General features: G+C 46.3%; 1 protein-coding gene across 1 annotated transcript; it reads left to right on the forward strand.

The window, feature by feature from the left end:
* The first annotated feature begins 507 nt into the window (after positions 1 to 507).
* Positions 508 to 2,426, forward strand: LOC124676247 (transcription factor MYB4-like). Its single transcript, XM_047212323.1, has 3 exons — positions 508 to 834; positions 925 to 1,054; positions 1,535 to 2,426. The coding sequence occupies exons 1-3, from the start codon at positions 702 to 704 to the stop codon at positions 2,085 to 2,087; spliced, it is 816 nt and encodes a 271-aa protein (XP_047068279.1). The 5' UTR covers positions 508 to 701; the 3' UTR covers positions 2,088 to 2,426.
* The last annotated feature ends 18,464 nt before the right edge of the window (positions 2,427 to 20,890 follow it).

Here is a 20,890-nt window from a genome sequence, read left to right on the forward strand (position 1 = left end):
TACATGATTATCTAATCTTGTAAAAAGATATTCAGGTCAATTTGGCCACAGTAGGTTACCAATTTCATGTGGCTGAGCACGCCTACATGTTAATAGCACCGCCGACCGTGCAAATGAGAGTATTTATCCACTAGTTTCGCTTCCGGTCCGAAGTTAACGTATTTTCGATTTAAATCCAACGTCCGATATATCCGTATTCAAATCGGTAACCGGTAATTACTCCCCATACATATTTGGAAGAAGAAAAAAATGTGATAAAGGATATGATAAAATCAAAATAGAAATCAAGACCCCTTTACACCCCATAGTCTCTCGAGGCAGTGGTGGAGCCCAGAAGAAAAACAAACGCAAAGATAAAAGGAGGCGACGATGGAAGAGAAAAATAAGAAGAAAAAACCACCCTCGTGTTGGTGTACCACCTTTCACCGAAGGTGCGATCCACTCCAGAATTGGCCCTCTGGCGCACGTTTTTCCCTTCTTCCTCCCCAAAGGGCCAAAGCCGCCCCCACGGCAGGCGGCAGGCATAAATACCCGGACACCCCCGCGACTCCGCCATTACTCTGCGCCACGAAGCTCGCTCGCCCGTGCTCCCTCCCCCAAGGACACACAGGCCACGCGCATCCAGCACTCATACAGATCGGCGAGGCCGACCGGCCGAGAGATTCAGGGGAGTGGATCAGGGCAGGAGGAGGAGAAGTTTAATGGGGAGGGCTCCGTGCTGCGAGAAGATGGGGCTCAAGCGGGGTCCCTGGACGGCGGAGGAGGACAAGATCCTCGTCGCCCACATCACCAGCTTCGGCCACGGCAACTGGCGCGCGCTGCCCAAGCAAGCCGGTGAGTGCCCTCCCTCCCTTCTCAGATCGATCCAACTCATGGCGGGCGCGGCGGCCGGACGCTAACTAAACAAGATCTCTCCTTTTTCAGGCCTGCTCCGGTGCGGCAAGAGCTGCCGGCTCCGGTGGATCAACTACCTGCGGCCGGACATCAAGCGCGGCAACTTCTCCGACGAGGAGGAGCAGTCAATCATCCAGCTCCACCAGCTGCTCGGCAACAGGTGCTGCTCCGCCCTGCTTTCTACCCCTTGTCGTCTTCCTCCTCCCTCCCTAATCACTACTCGCCATTTTTACCTCCCGAAAATTAGAGCAGTGAATCAATCATTGTTCCTTGCTTCAATTGCAAAACAGGGAGGTTTATTCTCCCTTTTCTTGTGGGGGCATATTATACAATAGGTTATCCATGGGTCCCTCCTCTAACAAAAAATAAATTAAAAAAATAGCAAGTGCTAAATTGCATCACTGATGATGCCCCGAGATCTTGAAAAAAGATTCCATCTTGTTTGGCCCGCTCCGGCCAAGCCGCTGCGCCTCCTTGATTTCAGTGCCGCTAGCACTCGCATCTCGCCATTAAACAAACGCCGTGTTGGGGGGATCGAATCAGTCACCTCAAGATCGGATCAAATATTATAAATATTTTTATTTTGTTCTGTAAAAATTTGAACTTTGCGCTGATCAGCTCTCTGGAATCCGTTTTGCAGATGGTCAGCGATCGCCGCCAGGCTGCCGGGGAGGACGGACAACGAGATCAAGAACGTCTGGCACACGCACCTCAAGAAGCGGCTGGAGCCCAGCGAGCAGGAGCAGCACGAGCAGCAGCCCGGCGCCCCCAAGAAGCGCAAGCCGTCGGGCCCGCCGCGGAGGCGCGATGCCAAGGCGGCTAGGAAGGCCGCCGCCGCTGCGCCGGTGTCCTCGCCTGAGCGGTCCGTCTCGTCGACGGTGACCGAGTCGACCTCCGTCGCCTCCGGGGCGGTGGAGCACGGCGGCAGCTCGGGGACCTCCGGGTCCGTGTCGGTCAAGGAGGAGAGCTTCACCTCGGAGTCGGAGGAGTTCCAGATCGACGAGAGCTTCTGGTCCGAGACGCTGTCGATGCCGCTCGACGACATCAACGACGTCGGCCTAATGGAGCCGCAGGACGCCTTCGGCGGCGGCAAGTCGTCCGACGGCGACATGGACTACTGGCTCAAGGTGTTCATGGAGGGCGGCGGCGAAGGCAACGACGCCGACGTGCTAGACTTACCGCAGATGATTTAGGGAGAAGAGAGGGTTTTAGCGGCAGTTTCTTTGCTCCTGATTTAATTGTTCTTTTTTCTCTCTCTCTCGCACTGCATCGGAGGGATTGCTAACAGAGAAGAGTACCCGTGCCTGTGGAGGAAATTAGTCAGAATCATCAAGCCCACCCGGTAGCTTTTGTTTGATCGATCCTTCTTGTTTACTACCATCTTGTATGTATAGAAAAGAGGAGAGACCAGCGGTCGGAACCCCAAGCATTGCATTCTGAGAGGGATTCTCTCTGCACAAGGTTCAAATGTTCATGTACCATGGAGATTATCTATCTATCTGAAATGGGCTCTGCTCTTCTCATTTGCTTAATCAGATAATCCTTTTTTTACCACACTTGATCAGATAATCTTGGTTGCATGCTTGCTCTTGGTTCATGGGAACCTTTCCACAGGGATGTGAAAAACTAAAGCTCTGTCAGTGTACGGGTCTTTTGTCCTGCTATCTGTTCTTTTCCGGTGCACGCTCATGCCAGTTGCCGCGAAAACCGAGTCTGAAAAACATCTGTCCAAAAACTGGTGGAAAGATTTTCTTTCAGCAGAGTTTAGAGTTGAATAATCGCAAAGACAGATCTGGCTGTCCTGTCACGGATTCTGTATCAGTCACCTCTTTGATCTGGGAAAAGTAAACGAAGAACATGTGCCATGCTGATTCACACACGAATTCTACCGATTTTATGTTCCAACTTGCGCCAAAAATATATATAATTAAAAATAATTATGTTCCAACTTGTGCCAGTCATGTTCAAGCTTTGCTAACAGTATTCAACTGAACTCAGACCAGTAGCATATATATACACAATAGCATTTGTTAATGTTGGAGCTCAGATATACTACTGTATAGTCGACCATATCTTTTGAGCTGTTCGATATATGAGTAGAATATACACTGCTCATTATCACAGCTTCATGGCCATCACAACAGTCTGTCCTTAACAAATCGTTTAAAACTACTTCAGTTTTTTTTTGCATTATCATACTTGAGTAGAAAACAATCTCATTTTCCCAAAAGTACTTGTGAACACTTGGGCGTTGTTGTCAAGTCAAAGGAGCTACCTGAGTCGACAAGCAGAGTATAGGAGGTAGAATTAGCAACCAGGGGTCAGGGTTTAGAAAGGCACATACAAACCTCGAGAACATTCTGAGCATATAAAGTACCAGCTCCGTTTAGACCGAGAAAGTTGTGTGTACAGAACATATCTGATATATGCTTCATGGTGTATCCATGTATGTAAGCATCAACATGACGTACCTCCTATCTAAACTAATACTAGCACATTTGTCTGTTTTTTTTCAGATTGATGAAGTCAAACTCGCATGGGGAATTTGTCCAAACCTTTTTATTTTTGAACAGAACAAGTACCTATCTGTTCCCATAAGAAATTGACCAGTGGTAACTAGCTTTACAGAAAAGCGAGTAAGAAAATAATACTGCTAAAGCGATTGATGTTGCAAAGCCTGAATTTGTCACTGCGTACAGTACACTCCTAGCAACTTAAGATTTACAAATACTAGAAGTGCCCTATCAGACTTTGCAACTCGAAAAGAAAACTATTTGCCGCGGCCCAATCACGTGCGAGCTATAGCAGTGACTACTTGAGTTTGGAATTGTTCTCTGCCCACGTGTTCTTTTGTGCAGTTTTTTCTTCTCCTCGTGGTTCATTGTATCGACCAGGGTTCTGTATATGTGCATGATTTTCTTGTTCCTGAACCCGTCGCATGAATTATTCAGGATAGAATCTGAAGGTAGTGTAAGCATCAGTACTTCACCAATGGTCCTCTTGCTAGCTAGTAAGCTGGCCTTAGTACGAGCCCATTTTATTGGTCTAAGTAAGTTGTTAGACTCATAAATTGTCATGGATAGACCAGGTTCAGGTCACCTTACCAGTTTCTTTGGAACGTCACTTTTATCAGATTCTATCTATTTTCAGCAGACAGTACACAACTACTCACAGTACTAGTGGAGGTGGCTGCTATTAGCTCGATGATTAGCTTTTCTGTACTTCAATATATAAGTTCAAATTATCTTCTTCCCACTTGCCACCCACATCATAAAGGCCAAGTGTTTGGCCTTTCTTAAACCATGTGATTATGTGAACATAAAGGGCTCACACGCTTGTTTATGCATAATTATGTAGGGCAGGGCTGTGTCTAGAGAATATGCATGTAGAACGGCGAATAGCAATTGATTGAGATTTGGTTATCTTATCTCAAATTTGAAGTCAAAAGTATGGCATACCAATTTCTACACCGATTAGACCAACTCCACCAACTAAATCTTGGAGGAATATCTGACATTAGGTTTAAGTCAAGATGAACCCAAAATGATTAGAGGCCAACAATAAAAGTAAAATATGAAAGGTTTTACAACAGTGTCAGGTTATGAAGGTGTGACAACAGTGTCCAGATCATATATACATAGCAGAGAAGTCAAAAGAAACATGTGAGGAGAGGATAGTGGATTCTGTAATGCATAGGTATGTTCTTGAGTTTAAGGTTTGCATGTACCTTGAAAACTTCATAGATGTGCATCATGTTATGACATGAGAATATACAAAAGTGCATGCGTAAATATGAAAAATATACCAAGCAAAACAAGTCAAAATGCTCGACTTGTTTTTTTTGTAGTGTAAGTGCAGCACTAGGCTTTGCCTCCTTTTCCAAAAAAAAACCGTAATTACAGCACTTACCTTATTTCTAACATAACAAATTCAATCATATGTTTGCATGATTTTTTTACAGATGCATAGGTTTTAATATGTTGACATGTTGTGCATCTAGGAATTGCCTTGAGAAGTTCTCAAGTAGATTCATACATAAACCCTAAACTTAACATTACCTTTTCCTGAGTGACTTCAATCGAGCCTTGACATGTTAAAACTTAACAAAAGAAGAAGCATAAGTTTTCACGGATGGCTTCAATCAAATATACCGTGCTAGGGACAAAAATCGAGCCAACTCCAACCGTAGCCGGATAGTTAGATTTCAGAATGCTCTTCATGCTTGTGACCTCAAAGAGATACATCTCCAAAATCGGAAATTCACTTGGACAAATGAACAACAAGACCCAACCATGAGCGACACTTTCTTTTGCAATGAGGAGTGGGACATCACCTTCTCCAACCACATCCTTATCGCCCTTTCATCATCCTTGTCGGACCATTGCCCTCTCCTCCTTGCGAATGATAGTGATCCTAAAAAGCCCAAGTCCTTCCGTCTCGAGAACTTTTGGATCAAAATGCCGGGATTCAAGGATGTCATTAATGATGCTTGGAATGGACACATCAACCATGCGGAGCCTTGTCAACGCCTTTTTCAAAAGCTTAATAAAACTGGGAAGAAGTTGAGGATATGGAGTAAGAGCCTCTTCTCCAAAGCAAAAATTGAGCTCCATATGGCCTTAGAGGTCATTCTCCGTTTGGATGTGGCGCAACAAAATAGGGTTCTTAGCGATGGGGAAAGAGACCTTAGAGCAAGATTGAAGAGAAGAGTCATTGGGCTTGTGGCTCTTGAGAGATCAAGGAAAAGGCAAGCATCAAGAATCACAAATCTCAAGGAGGGAGATGCAAACACGAGGTTTTTCCACCTTCGCGTTAATGCTCGAAGAAGAAAAAACCACATTCATCGCCTTAAACACAATAATGGTTGGGTCACGGAGCATGACCATAAGAAAGCTATCATCCATAGCCACTTCAATACGATAATCAAGAGAGGCTCGCCTCATACCAAAAACTTCAATTGGGCAACAATCCCTACGCCACAATGTGATCGGGTCTTAGTGAGCCTTTTTCGGAGGAGGAGGTTAAAACCGCGGTCAACAACACCGCAAGTGACAAGGCTCCAGGGTCGGATGGTTTCTCGGGAGCTTTCTTCAAGACTTGTTGGGACACCATCAAGGTTGACATCATGGCGGTCATAAAAAATTCTCCAATCTCCACACAACTAACCTTCATTGTCTCAACTCCGCCAACATTGCTCTCATTCCCAAGAAAGAGGGGGCTGAGGAAGTGACCGATTTTCGCCCAATTAGCCTCATTAATGCAATTGCAAAATTAATCTCCAAAATGATGGCCACTAGACTCGTGCCTCACATGAACAAGCTTGTATCCAACGCCTAAAGTGCCTTCATAAAGAAAAGAAGTATCCACGATAATTTCTTGTATGTGAGGAACTTGGCAAGAAAGCTCCACAAGTCAAAAACGCCAACCCTTCTCTTCAAGCTCGACATAAAGAAAGCTTTTGACTCCGTTAGATGGGATTACTTGATGGATATGCTTCAACATTTGGGCTTCCCAAGCAAATTCCGAGAATGGATTATGGCTCTCCTTTGCACCTACTCCTCTAGAGTGCTTCTCGATGGTGTTGCCGGTGACCCAATAAAGCATGGACGGGGTCTAAGGCAAGGGGACCCTCTCTCACCTCTTCTCTTCATTTTGGCCATTGATTCTCTACATCATATTCGCCGCAAAGCAACCGATCAAGGTCACATTCAAAGGACCCGTGGAAAGTCCCTACAATCCGCACATCCTTATATGCCGATGACGCCGCTATCTTCATGGCCCCAATTAAGGACGATATCAACTTCCTTGCATCTACTTTGCACCAATTTGGGGATGTTACCGGGCTTGTTACCAATTGCTCAAAAAGCCAAGTGGCTCCCATTAGATGTATGGGACTTGATCTTGATCACATCTTCCATGCTTTTCTGGCCAACCGCACAAATTTCCCAATGAAATATTTAGGGCTCCCACTCTCGATCACAAGGCTTAAGAGAATACACTTTCAACCCTCGGAAGATAAGGTTGCCGCCAAGCTTGAGAAGACATGATAGTTTTGTATATATCTCATAAACCAAAGATTACAAGTGTTTATATAGGGGGAAGAGAGAGAGGTAAAACCCTAACCCTAACCGAACCGAGTCCATCATAAAATACAATTCAACACCCCCCCGTAGTCGAAACATGGTGGGGCACAATGTTGAGACTGGTTCGGAAGTCTTGAAACACTGAAGTTGGTAATCCTTTGGTAAAAATGTCGGCATACTGTGAGCTAGTGGGAACATGAAGAACACGGACCTCTCCGAGAGCAACACGATCCCGAACGAAGTGAAGATCAATCTCAACATGCTTGGTACGTTGGTGTTGAACTGGATTCGTTGAGAGATAGGTAGCGGAGATGTTATCACAGTAGACGAAGGTAGCCTTTGTTGGAGGTTGATGCAGCTCGAGAAGTAGTTGACGGAGCCACACAGATTCAGCCACACAGTTAGCCACTGCACGATATTCAGCTTCAACACTAGAGCGAGAGACTGTTTCTGTGGCGTTTGGAGGACCAGGAAACGAGATTCTTGCCAAGAAAAACACAGAAACCAGAAGTAGATTTGCGTGTGTCAGGACAGCCAGCCCAATCAGCATCAGAGTATCCAACCAACTCGGATGAGGAACCAACGTAAAGCTGAAGACCGAGATGAGTTGTACCCTGGACATAGCGTAGAATCCGTTTCATAAGCTGAAGATGAGCCTCTCGGGGATCATGCATGAATAGGCAAACTTGCTGGACAGCATAGGAGAGATCCGGTCTCATCAAGGTCAAGTACTGTAGGGCACCGGCAATGCTACGATATTTCGAGGGATCTTTCACGGAGGGACCATCCTGAGCTGAGAGTTTGCACTTGGTGTCAATAGGAGTTGAGATCGGATTGCAGTTGATCATGTCAGCTCGTTCCAGGAGATCCATGGCATACTGCTGTTGAGAGAGAAACAATCCATGAGATGTGCGATGAACGTTAACACCAAGAAAATGATGGAGAGTCCCCAGATCACTCATAGCAAATTCAGAACTGAGAGACGCAATGATGCGCTGAAGGAGCGAGTCGGAGTTGGCAGTGAGGATGATGTCATCCACATATAGGAGCAGATAGACAGTGGCATTGGCTGAGTGATAAATGAAAAGAGAGGAATCACTTTTTGAGCTGATGAATCCAAGACTGTGAAGATATGCTGTAAACCGAAGAAACCAGGTACGTGGTGCTTGTTTCAGTCCATACATAGATTTCTTGAGCTTGCACACATGTGACGGATTAGCAGAATCAACAAACCCAGCTGGTTGAGTGCAGTATACTGTTTCAGCAAGATCACCGTGTAAGAAAGCGTTCTTGACATCCAGTTGATGAATAGGCCATGAGCGCGAGGTAGCAATACCAAGGACCACTCGGATGGTAGCAGGCTTCACGACATGACTGAAGGTTTCCCCATAGTCAACACCCTCTTGTTGAGTAAATCCTCGAAGGACCCAGCGAGCTTTATACCGAGAGAGAGAGCCATCGGGGTTCAGTTTGTGACGAAAAATCCATTTTCCAGTAACCACATTGACACCTGCAGGACAAGGAACCAAAGACCAAGTATCATTCCGAATTAGAGCATCAAATTCATCACGCATAGCATCGTGCCAACGGGTGTCTTTTAGGGCAGTACGGTATGAGGAAGGAATGGGGGAAATGTCGGTGGAAAGAGAGAGGTTAAGGTGTTGTTTATGCATCAAATAACCGCGTTTGGCTCGGGTGAGCATTCGATGGGCATTATCAGGTGGTGTGACCAGAACAGCATATGGAGGTAGAGTTGGCTGATGTGAAGAATGGGGAGTGGATGCTGGTGGCGAGTGGGAGACTGGCGTGGGGAAAGGTGGTGATGCACTCGAGGTGGATACAGCGGAGGACTGGTTGGTCGGCGAGGAGGGCGCGGTCGGAGGAGAAGGGACATGCGATGTGGGTGTCAAAGGAGATAGGGGGCGAGGTGGTGTGGTTTGGTTGGGTGGCTCAATAGGTAATGATTGGACACGGGGATCAAGAAAGATGGCGGTGGGAGCCGGTGGAATGGCAGGATGGTCTGCAGTAGGCGATGGGGCGGAGCTGATTGTGCCATCGGTGTAGGGAAAGGATTTTTCATCGAAAACAACATGACGGGAGATGATAATTTTACGAGTGTTAAGGTAAAAACAACGGTAGCCTTTGTGTTCCCGTGGATAGCCAAGGAGAATGCAGCGGGTGGAGCGTGGTGATAATTTGTGGTCGATGGCATGGGATAGATTTGGGAAACACAAACAGCCAAAGGTTCGGAGATGATCGTAGGTGGGATGACTACCATAAAGGAGGAAGAAGGGAGTAAAGTTGCCGATGACACGAGAGGGTCTAATGTTCAGAAGATGATTGGCAGTATGGAGGGCTTCGACCCAAAAGGATGCTGGTAATTTGGCTTGGAAGAGTAGAGTGCGAACAACGTCATTAGTGGTGCGGATCAGGCGCTCAGCGCGACCATTTTGTGGTGAGGTATGAGGACAAGAGAGACGTAGTGAGACGCCATGGGAGGATAGGTGTGCGTAAGGTGGTGGTGAGAAATTCGCCGCCATTGTCGCATTGAAGACAACGGATGGTTGTGTGAAATTGGGTGGCGACGAAGCTAAAAAAGCGTAGGATAACGTCACAAGTGTCAGATTTCGCACGAAGAGGAAATACCCAGGAAAAGTGTGAAAAATCATCTAGAATGACTATGTAGTATTTGTAGCCAGAGCAACTCAAGACAGGTGACGTCCATAAATCACAGTGAGTAAGATCAAAGGGTGAGGACGCACGAGAATGAGAGAGAGCAAAAGGTAATTTCGGGTGTTTTCCTAACTGGCAAGCATCACATAATGTTTGAGATGCTACAGGTTTATTACAACTCGATAGAAAATGTAAAGGTAAATGGGACATGGCAGAGGAGTTGGGGTGGCCTAGGCGTCGATGCCAAAGGTCGTTCGTGACAGCGAGGGCAGTGGTGGAGGTGGTGATGCCCTGATCGCCGAAGAATGGGTAGAGATCGCCGGAGCTATTGGACCGCATGAGAACCTTCCTGGTGAACAAATCCTTCATGGAAAAACCAAACGGGTCAAATTCAACGGAGAAATTGTTATCGCGAACAAATTTGCGAGTGGCACAAAGGTTTTGGATTATGGATGGTGAGACAAGAACATCATTAAGGACAAAGGGTCGATGAGGAAGATGTGCAGTACCGGTAGCAAGTACAGGAAGACGAGAACCGTTGCCAACAATAATATGGTGAGAGTTAATGCCTAAAGGAGAATGATACGAGGTTAATATACCTTGGGTGCCGGTGACGTGAGAGGTGGCACCGGAGTCCATGATCCAGTCGTGGCCGGGCTGGGGGAACGCAGTGCCGTAGCTCGGAGCAGACTGGTAGAGAGTGTTGTAGTCCCATGAAGGAGTCGATGCAGGCTGGGGCACGTTTGTTGGAGCTGGCGAGTGCATCAGTGGGTATGCCTGGGTCGGTACGCCGGGACGTGGTCCGAGAACACCCGACGCGTTCGGTGGGATCCATGGGGAGCGAGGTGGGAAGGGTGTGCCCATGGGAGCGAAGTAGCCGAGCCAAGGCTGTTGTTGTCCCCCTCGTCCTGCGCCGTAGTCGTTGCGGCCTCCTGAGTAGTGTGGCTGCTGTCCGCCACCACGGCCACGACCGCTGCCTTGCTGCTGTCCGCTACCACGGGCTCCTCCGTGCTGCTGGTTTTGGCCGTATTGGAACCCGGGAATCGGATTCCGGCCACGGTAATTGGGGCTGACACCGGGCGGGCGCGTGGAGTTGCTGCCGCCATTGGGAGCAGCACGGCCACCAGTCTGGACAGCGAGCGCACGGCGCTGGCATGCTGGATGGTGGAGGTGGCGTCGATCTCGACGCGTTGAAGACAGGAGCATGCGTCGGCGAAGGAGGGAACCGAGGTTTTGAGGATCTCGGCCTGCAGTTTGTATTGATCACCCAGACCATCGATGAACTGAAGAGTGAGATCGTGGTCGTCGACGGGGCGACCGATGGCGGCGAGGTCGTCCGCAATCCGCTGCAGCTTGCTGGCATAGGTGGAGATCGAAAGATCGCCACGAAGGGTGCTGCGGAGCGCCTTGCTGAGGAAGAGATATCTAGACGCCTCGTTGTCGAGGAAGAAGCGCATGAGGCGTGCCCATGTGGAGCCGGCGCGGCCGTCGGGGCTGGAGACGAGTCGGTGTAGATCGTCACTCAGGGTGGCCATGAACCACAAGGAGATGTGGATGTCTACGGCCATCCAGAGATCGTCAGGGACTTGAGGGGAAGCGCCGGCGGTGATGTGGTCCAAGGCCTTGTACATGGTGAGGAGGAAGGTGATGATTTGCCTCCACTTCGAGAAGTTTTCGCCGGTGGTGGTCACCTGAAATTTTATGTAGTTGTGGATGTGGATACCTAGAATTGGGTGGGAGATGGGTTGTGGTGTTGTGTAGACGATGGGAGGCGACACAGTTGTTGTGGTGTTGCTTGGCAGATTGACCATGAGGGTCGTAAGATCGAGGGCAGCGGAGGGGTTTGGGAGAGGTTGGGAGGAGATGGGAAGAGATGGGTCAGCCATGGGGAGAGTTGGGTTGAGTTGTGTTTCCCCGGAGGCGTTTGTAGTAGCAGGAGGAGGGGTAACGGAGGTGGTGGGCAGGCTTGAGGTCACCATGGGCGGCGGCGCGCGGGAGGCGGCGCGCCTGGCTCTGATACCAAGAAGACAGGATAGTTTTGTATATATCTCATAAACCAAAGATTACAAGTGTTTATATAGGGGGAAGAGAGAGAGGTAAAACCCTAACCCTAACCGAACCGAGTCCATCATAAAATACAATTCAACAGCTTGTCCCTTGGCTTGGGAAGCATGCTACTATGGCCGGTTGTGCAACTCTTGTGAAGTCGGTTCTTACTAGCATTGTCATCTACTACATCACCGTCCTCAATGTCCCAATTGAGGTTCTCATGAAGATTGATAGCATTAGAAGGGCCTTTCTATGGGTGGCTTGCGATAAGGTCACCGGGGGGAAATGCAAAGTTAATTAGTAAATGGTGTGCGTCCCTTCGTATGAGATGGTTATGGCATGAGTGGAACGACGAGGTAAAACCTTGGGCCTCCTGGCACCCCTTGCACCATGCTTGACAAGGATCTTTTTGCGGCGGCTACGAAGGTCACCATTGGTGATGGGAAGAAGACTAGCTTTTGGGATGACCCTTGACTAAATGGAAGGCGGCCGAAAGACATAGCCCCTCTCATTTATAAAGGATCGAAAAGAAGAAAATGCACCGTCAACAAAGGTCTAGACAATGACTTTTGGACCACTAATATCAACACTCAAGATGGTCCCTCACTAGACCACATTATGCAATTTACCAATCTTTGGGAGATGACTCATGGCATACACTTGGACCCTAGCACAACGGATTCAATCCTATGGAAGCTAACCAAGGATGGTTGCTACTCTTCCTAGTCGGCTTACACCATGCAATTCTTTGAAAACCCGAAATCTTATATGCTTTCCTTGGTTTGGAAGCCATGGGCTCCACCGAAGTGCAAAATCTTTGCTTGGTTGATCTTCCAAAATAGAGTTTGGACGGCGGATAGGCTCCAAAAGAGAGGATGGCCAAATTGTGGAACATGCAAGCTTTGTAATCAAGCACAAGAATCCGCCTCTCATCTTCTTTTCGAATGCCGGTTCACCATTCGTGTGTGGTCAAGAGTGAAGAATTGGCTAGGACTACAAGACGTTAATCCCGCAACTTGGCGTACTATGAGGAATGTGAAGGAGTGGTGGAATGAGGCGATCCACAAGCAAGGACAATCAAAAAAGGCCATGGCGCCCGTTGCAATGTTGGTCTCATGGGAAATTTGGAAGGAAAGAAATGCTCGTGTTTTTCGGAACAATGCTTCTGACCAATATAAAAGATGAAGCCGCCATGTGGAGCCTAGCCGGGGCTAAGAGCATCTCCACTCGTCTCCCCACAGAGCCCCCCACGGCCACTTTTTTTCATCCGGACGGCGAAAAACGGCCCAGTCAGGCCCCCGGTTCCTCGTTTTGGTCCGGATTTGAGCCTATTTTCGTCCGGACTTCCCATGCCAACCTCGGTTTCCGGGGGTCTCCCGGGGACTCCGGATGAAGCTAAACCAACCGCCCACGCCCACGTGTCTCCTCTTTCGTCCGGATTCCCCGAGCCATCCTCTTTTCCCCGAGAAACGCCGCTTGGGGAGCACACGACTGGGAAACTACTCCTCCCCACGCCAAATCTTCCTCCAATCCGGACGAAAATTTCGCCGGATTTGGGCGTGGGGAGCGCCAACGAGTGGGGATGCTCTAAGGCCTTGAGTGTTGTAATGCCGCGAGAGTAGGCTTATGTTTTGGGATTGACCTTGTGTCAAGTCTTGGTTTGTAACACATTTAAAACTTCTTCTTAGTCAATGAAAATGGTAAATCTTTTGCCTTGTTTCAAACAAAAAAAAATTGCTTTTCTCGAAAAGAAGGAAAACGAAGTTTTACAGCAATAGCTCAAGTCAGCTCCGGTGTAAATACTGACGTCTCTGTCATCTACAGGAGTATAAATGTGATTGCAGCACTACATGTGCATACACAACTTGTCAGGATGGCCGAAATGATGACATGATTCGGACCACTAAGCTTAAGAACATGTGATCTCAATTGCAAGCAGCCATATCTTTATCATAAGAAGACTAGTGAGTGTAAGCAGCCATTACAGCACTGCATGTGCATTATTTATCGCTTTCTTCATGCGCTAGAAACCGCTTCGAAATAGTTTATAAGCAGTTGGTTGATTTGTCCCGTTCCTCTGCTATGTTGATCAAGTGTGTTTTTAGTATATCATTCTAAAACCATGATGAATGATGCTGAACTTTGTCGCATCTTAAAATATCTCACGCATCACCGCAGAAACAAATAGTTAAATTTCTCACGCAATCTATTTGTTTTGCTTATTATTTTGTATCAGAAAAAGAAAAGGAATCGTCGGGCTAAGTGGCCGAAAAGTCTGCTGCTTTACAACGACACCTGAATTTAAAAAGGAGGATGTGTCGTTGTACCACCAGTTGATGTTGATGTTGATATAGGAACGGCACAATCATGTTGGTGCACATTTAGTTGATGTGTATGTGTTCTACCAGTTTAAAATGCAAGCATTACCTGACATAATGCTACGTCCAAATTTCAAGAACACTATTTGGAACATCAATTGAGAGACCCATGAACCAGGAGTATCATTCTTGTCACGGAACCAAGTCGTGATACCTAAACTTGGAGCAGTGACGAGAGCAGATGTTGTACAGTTACTGAATTTGGAGGATTACAGATTGTGTGTCACTTAAAATAGGTGAAAGCAGAGCTTGACATGAACCATACTACTAGCACAATTTTGATTCTCCAACACAGCCTGTCCCAGATAACCCTGCTTTGAGCCACTGTCGGCGAGGCAAGAGTTCCATATTTGTATACGACTTTTGGGGCAAAGGGGATGCCATCAGGGCATGTTCCATCAGCACGTACATACTGTTCGCATGTGGACCAGCGAGGACCTTGACGTTGGCAAGTAAGGAAACCTATTTTCTAAAGATATAGTCGGTCATGTACCAGAAGAATCGAAGTACGTACTACTCCTCGTAATAATATATGGGTCGTTCTAATAATGGTCTTAGCCTTGACTCTTGACAACAATGTCTAGAGGTGCGTTGCTAGAGAGGTTTGTAGTTTTCTCGCCAATTTGGTTGTTGCTTACCCTGGATTCGCGGTTGATTGATTGGTAACTCTAACGTCATGGTATAGAGTTTCGTGTTTGGACTGTTTGTTCGTGTTGTTCGGTGGTCTTTTGTGTTAGCTATCACTACGGGAACAATCAAGGTGTCGACGGCCAGAAGTCGTTGGCACAGGCCAATTGGGCCATCGATATAGGATGTGCCAAAGGCCACCGTCGGCACCTTGATGTCGGGCAAAATATGGCCTTTGCACATGCCTACTTCCCGTAGGCACAGGCTGTCCGTTAGCATAGAACTAACGGTCGTTCGGCAATTCTGGCTTGATTTTTTTTAATAATTTATTTAATCTCTCACATGGATCATTTTAACTCTAATTACACTTAGTCTTAGGTCAAATTACGCTCATGGTCAAACTTCTCAATTCGTTACTCATTCTCACACTACTCTAGCCCTAACACGCTTAACTTCTCTGAACGAAACCTTGTTGATAATATTACCACATCAATCTTCTTATTTTGAACATTAATTTTTTTAAATAAACATCAAGATTAAGTAATAGTAATCTTTATGCAGAATTCAACTATTAATTGTTTTAAAAAATAAAAATAAAAACAAAGAATTTGTAGTAAAAACTAAAAGCTTTCCTGCTTTCATATTTTTCTTTGATTTTTTACAATCTTAAACAATTGCAAACGGCCAAAGGCCGTTGAAATCGGATGTAACTTTTTGAGACGATCATTTTGATAGGTTATACATTTTTTTTACAAACATCGTATACAAAAGATAATGCCATTTTACTGAGAAATATACATTTATGTAAAAAGAAGTCAAATTTCAAATTTTTTAATTTGCCCAAATAGTAAGAATCTCAAAAGATTTTATTTCTTGATTTTTTTTTAATCATTTTTGGCAGTCATTTGAAACTTAAAAAGGAGATGGGGAAGGGTGTGTGTGTGTGTGTGGAGGGAAAAGGCAGGGCTTCTACCCAATGGCTTGGCTGTCGGCATAGGTTTGGATGGGGAAAAATCACGGCGTCGCCTCACCATCAGGGCGGAGACCCCTGTGTCGACCGCTAGACCAAGCCTGTGCCGACGACCTTTTTTTGTGCTGACGTGGTCGTTGGCACATACGTGCCAACGGCCTTCTTCGCGATCTGCTCTTTTTGAGACATGTGCGGACTGTCCCGATAAAAAGTCATCGACACAGGTTTTGGCCGTCGGCACCTTGACGTTTTCCTGTAGTGTACAATGGGTACGGCAATGTTGTTCGTGTCTGTGTTAGGTTTGGGTGGTGGTGTGCACGAGTGTGTTGTTTATGTGCGTGTGTGTGAGGGCTTGGCCGTAAATAGAGTACGTTCTTGCTAAAAATATAACACTATCTTCTTAATTAATGAATAAGGTGAGACTTTTGCCTCTATTTGAAAAATATATTTTTTGCACATGTTTCGTCACTGATGATGCAGCACGCAAGCATTATACTTCTACTATCTGTTGACCCATGCATACCTGATGGGAAAAGGTAATGAAACAAATAGCGACGCCAAGAACTATTTCATATCACTTTCTGGGGTTCAAACTTGTCTTTCCGAGTGTTTGGCCTGAACTACTCAACATCATAGCCATCGTACGTACCTACGGCTTGACTAATTGTCCTTCTGCCGATACTTAAGTTATAAGATCACACCGACAGAGGTAGTACATTTGTTCCCACATATTTTTTCTTCATGTGAAGTTGCGACCGTGCAACGCAGAAAGGTAAGGGGTAGGCACGGATGATGGCTACATCACGCAGTGGGGACGATCCGACGATGTGATCTTGTCTGCGGAAGAAGACAGGGGAATTAACACGGCTGCAGCTGTCGACGCGTGCTAAACGAGCTGAGTAAGATTCCAAGGTACATTCGACGCATTTTTGTGTCTACAGGGCTTGCAGGCTGCCGCTGAGTTGTAACGCAATTTTGGAATTTTGTTGGTCATGCTCCTCCTAGATGTGGAATTGGATGTGCAGGACCAGGACCAGTCCGTGTGGCCGCGTTGCAGACTTGAATTGCTCATTTGCTTGGATGTACCAAATGGGAAAAGAAAAATACATGAAGCTGCCATTAGAAAAAAACATATTCATAGCTACTCTACTCCATCCGCCCGGAAATACTTGTCGTTCGCAAGTATCTAGACGCAGTTTAGTGTGTAGATACATGTACTAGACAAATCCGTGTTAAATATTTCCGAACGGAGGAAGTAGTACTTTTTTTTTTCATCTTGAGTCTTTGATTTTCATTCTACATATATTTAATTTTATAAGAGTAGTACCGAGATGCAAAAATACTACCAACAAATTTATGTTGGAGAAAATCAATCTTAAGTTTTAAAGAACACTAGAAAATGTTAATGTGCATAGAATAATAAAAAAATATAACATTTACAATTGTGTAGAAAAAATAATTTTTCACAACAAGTTACACAACTTATATTCTATCCTTTTGCAATGTATCTCATTTGTGGTTGTACTCTGAAACATTCTACTGACGGACCGCCTGTAGGCCAAGTCTATTAATTTATATCCACATTCTGAAAAAAACTACAATTACACAAAATTGATCCATAACTTACAAAATATAATAATTTGGTCCCTTATCCCATACAATATATTTTGACCAAGAATGTATTAATGGTTTCACATAAGTCGGTTGAACAAAACTATTTTGGAAAGGATATGGAGACTTAAAGAAAATACATATTTGAAAATATTTTGTATAAATATTAAAACCTATTTAAAATGTGAAGATGTAAAGTATGCAATGTAATTTTATTCTACAAAAGTGAGTCTAAATACACAAATGTTTGGAATATAAACACGAAGAACTTTGATAAGGTTCCAGTGCATGGTGGAAAGTTAAATGAATTGCGGTAGACTGAAAATAATATTTCTTAGAAAAAATAGTTGAGCTGACCAGTTAGTTTTTTCATTTTAATATACACGATTGTATGCCCCCCTGGGTCTAGTATTAGACATTAGTATGTCAAAATAGAGTGTAACAAAATGATTGAAGGCGGTCATTATTTTGCTGACGAATATTAAATATGACGGTGCCGTTGTGATTCTACAGATATATAATTAATGAACAATCAGGAACCCCTTTTAGGGCTTTCCAAAAGTTTATGACTTCTTTTAAAAAGAATTTTCTTTATTTGTAGTTGTTTATTTTAATTTAATCTAAAGATTTTATGTTGACTAGGCCGCTAGTGTAAAACAATTGCACATCATTCATCAACCCACTTTGGATCAGAGCAAATCGGATAGCAAGGGCTTTCTTAGTTATCTCCAAATCACGCAAGGAGGTATTCACCCAATAGTCATGGGATAGCAATGAAAAGTTTTATATATTTTCTGTCACATGCTCTTACCAAAATACATGCATGGACTCTTTTAATCTCCCAACACCTAAAATATGATTATATTACGCTTATCGAAAAGCTCAAATGTATCTTGGTTGCTATCGGCAAAATTTTGTCTTTTAGAAATAAAAATCTTCGTATATCCAATGTTACTTGTGCGTCTGCAGAACTTGATGTAGAAATCGCGACAGCTGAACGGATGGCGGCGTGATAGTATCACAGGAACTTGTTCTTCATTATTTCAGATTTCTTTTTGAGTGTATGTTCATTCATCAGATGCACTGCAAATCTGTGCCAGAAGTCGCCCCAATGCCTCCTAGGTCTTCCTGGGCATTTCTCGGGCCGGGCCGGGCTTCGGGCTGGCCCGAAAAAAGCCCGACGGGAAATCCTTGGCCCGAGCCCGGCCCGACCAACTTTAAGCAAATTTAGGCCCGAGCCCGGCCCGCGGCCCGAAAAAGCCCGATTTTTTCCGGGCTGGCCCGACGGCCCAGCCCGATGTAGTGGTAATTTTCTTTTTTCTGTGGCCCGAGCCCGGCCCGATATAATTACGGGCTGAAGAAAGAAGGCCCGAGCCCGGCCCGATAGAGAGAAAAAGCACGGCCCGGCCCGGGATTTTCGGGCCGGGTCGGGTCGGGCCGTTCGGGCCGGGCTTCCCATGCCCAGGTATGCTCCTAGGACGCATAAAGCTCAGCCCACTACTGCCCTTTTATCGCCCCATGGCCCATTACACTGCGCCCAGCTGCAATGCTCTCTCAGTCCACAGGCGTCCCACACGGTGCGACAGGGTTACGATCGGAGGCGTCAGCAGCAGATCCGGCCGGCCAGCACCGTCGCCGCTCACCTGTGGTCCAGTCGTGAGCGGTCCATGGCGGACTCGCTGACCGTGCCGTCTCGAGCCCATACCAGCCAGCTCCCTGCACATTACAAACCTTACCCACGCACTTCTGCTCCGGTGCTTCTTCCCTGAAAAAATTCTGGGCGCGTTAAACACAATAACGGTGGAGATTTTTTCATACATGTTTGTAAGCGGTGGCACGATCGTAATTTCAATGTAGGTCCATCGTCCGTACAGCCATGTACAACTCCGTATGGCCCGCGTTATGTTGTATCTTGTTTTTGTACGTATCTACGGTCACATGCCTGTGCCGAAATAGAAAGATCGTATAAAAATCTTACTCATGTGATCTATTTTTCTATGCGACGTACACAGACGGTATACATGGACTGGATATGGGTTTCAACGGACCCAACACAGAAAAAAAAACAACTATAACCCTTCAACTTCGTTTAGGGGAGCACCGGAGCAGCCCTCTTACCCACGAACCAAGACCAAGTGGCAAATACATATTTTCTTAAAAAAAAGACCAAGTAGCAATTATCGGCGCTGATCAGTGATCACAAACAGACGATCAGTTCCACTACACGCCCATGCAATTGCAAACATAATGAAAGGTCTACTAAAGTACTCCACCAATTTCATAATTTTTGCCGTGGTTTCAGTTCAAATTTGAACTAAAACAACGGCAAGAGTTATGGAACGGAGGGAGCAACATAGAACTAGAAATGCGATACGGAGGCATAAAACCTTTCCACCAAATCACAATATGAAAAGCATAGCGCGAAACTGACACACAGATACACACACATGGGTGCAAGTTACATTTCAGAAATCCACAAAGCCTCAACGTGATGACATACTACAGCCAACAGGGAGCATTGCTTGAGGTCGTCTCCCAAGTCACAAAAGCAGTGACCTGTTGGATAATTAGGCACAATTTCCATGATTAATTCCAGAATATAAAACATGATGACATCAACTACTAATATGTGAAACTCGAATATACTAGATGCATTAATCGATATGAGTAGCAGCAGCACAAACAGTAAAGCATCCATCGCTAAACAGATCGAGATATGTCGCACGTACCGATCTGGTGGAGGTGGCGGCGGAGGTGTAGCAGATGATGTCGCGAGCGGTACGTTGTTGATGACAACGTTGTTGAGCGACGGGGACGACGGGTCGAAGTAGACAGCGTTGAAGACGACGGTAGGCAGCACCGCCCGACTTGGACGGAGAGACGACCCGTGATGAAGAGCTTGAGCGGTCGCGCGAGCGCTTCCCAAAAACCTCGGTCGCCCTCTCCCGTACAGGATCGCAAGGACGAGTGGTTCCGGAGACCTGCTCTCCCGTTCGCCGATGCACGTCGGCGCGCGGGATGGAGTAGGCTACGATGGCGGCGCAAGCAGAGAGAGGTGGAAAGCTTAACTCGTATCTCGGATATAATTATGCGGTAGCCGGGCAGGAGATTATATAGGCTCAGGAAACCCTAGGCAACGTGGGCGCCCACGTCGCACGAACGTTTTGAGTCGGTTACAGATAGCCCACGATCCGGGAGCGACCCGAACCGACTAACTGCGACGCGTCCGACTAGGACTCTGTTCGTTTTCCTGAGCTGCAAAAAGTAAGGAAAGTCTCGGCTCGAGGCTCAATCCACTCACCACGAGCGCGGCGCGCGTGTCGTGACGTGTCGTGTCGAGTCGAGACGAGCGAGCGAGGAGGAGGAGCGCGCGCGTGTAGCACTCCTTTTCTCACTCACTAGTGGTGGAACAACCCACCTTATGAGGTGGTCTAACTTCCTCCCAACTTTCCATGTGGAACTAAACTTCCCACCTCTTGCCACTCCCTAGTGAGCTGCCACCAACTTGGGCTCAAACTCACAAGGCTGCCACTAAGTGGGCTTTGAGATTTATAGGGAAAATCTGAAATCTATTATGGACCACCAAATATGGACCCAATATTTCA

Source organism: Lolium rigidum, chromosome 7 (genome assembly GCF_022539505.1).
Source record: "Lolium rigidum isolate FL_2022 chromosome 7, APGP_CSIRO_Lrig_0.1, whole genome shotgun sequence".
Taxonomy (NCBI): Eukaryota; Viridiplantae; Streptophyta; class Magnoliopsida; order Poales; family Poaceae; genus Lolium; species Lolium rigidum.

Excerpts from the sequence above, each read along its gene's own strand:
- LOC124676247 (XM_047212323.1), top strand. The coding sequence starts at position 702 with ATGGGGAGGGCTCCGTGCTGCGAGAAGATGGGGCTCAAGCGGGGTCCC. Across the intron at positions 835-924 it reads CGCGCTGCCCAAGCAAGCCG|GCCTGCTCCGGTGCGGCAAG; the intron begins GTGAGTGCCCTC and ends CTCCTTTTTCAG. Across the intron at positions 1,055-1,534 it reads CACCAGCTGCTCGGCAACAG|ATGGTCAGCGATCGCCGCCA; the intron begins GTGCTGCTCCGC and ends TCCGTTTTGCAG.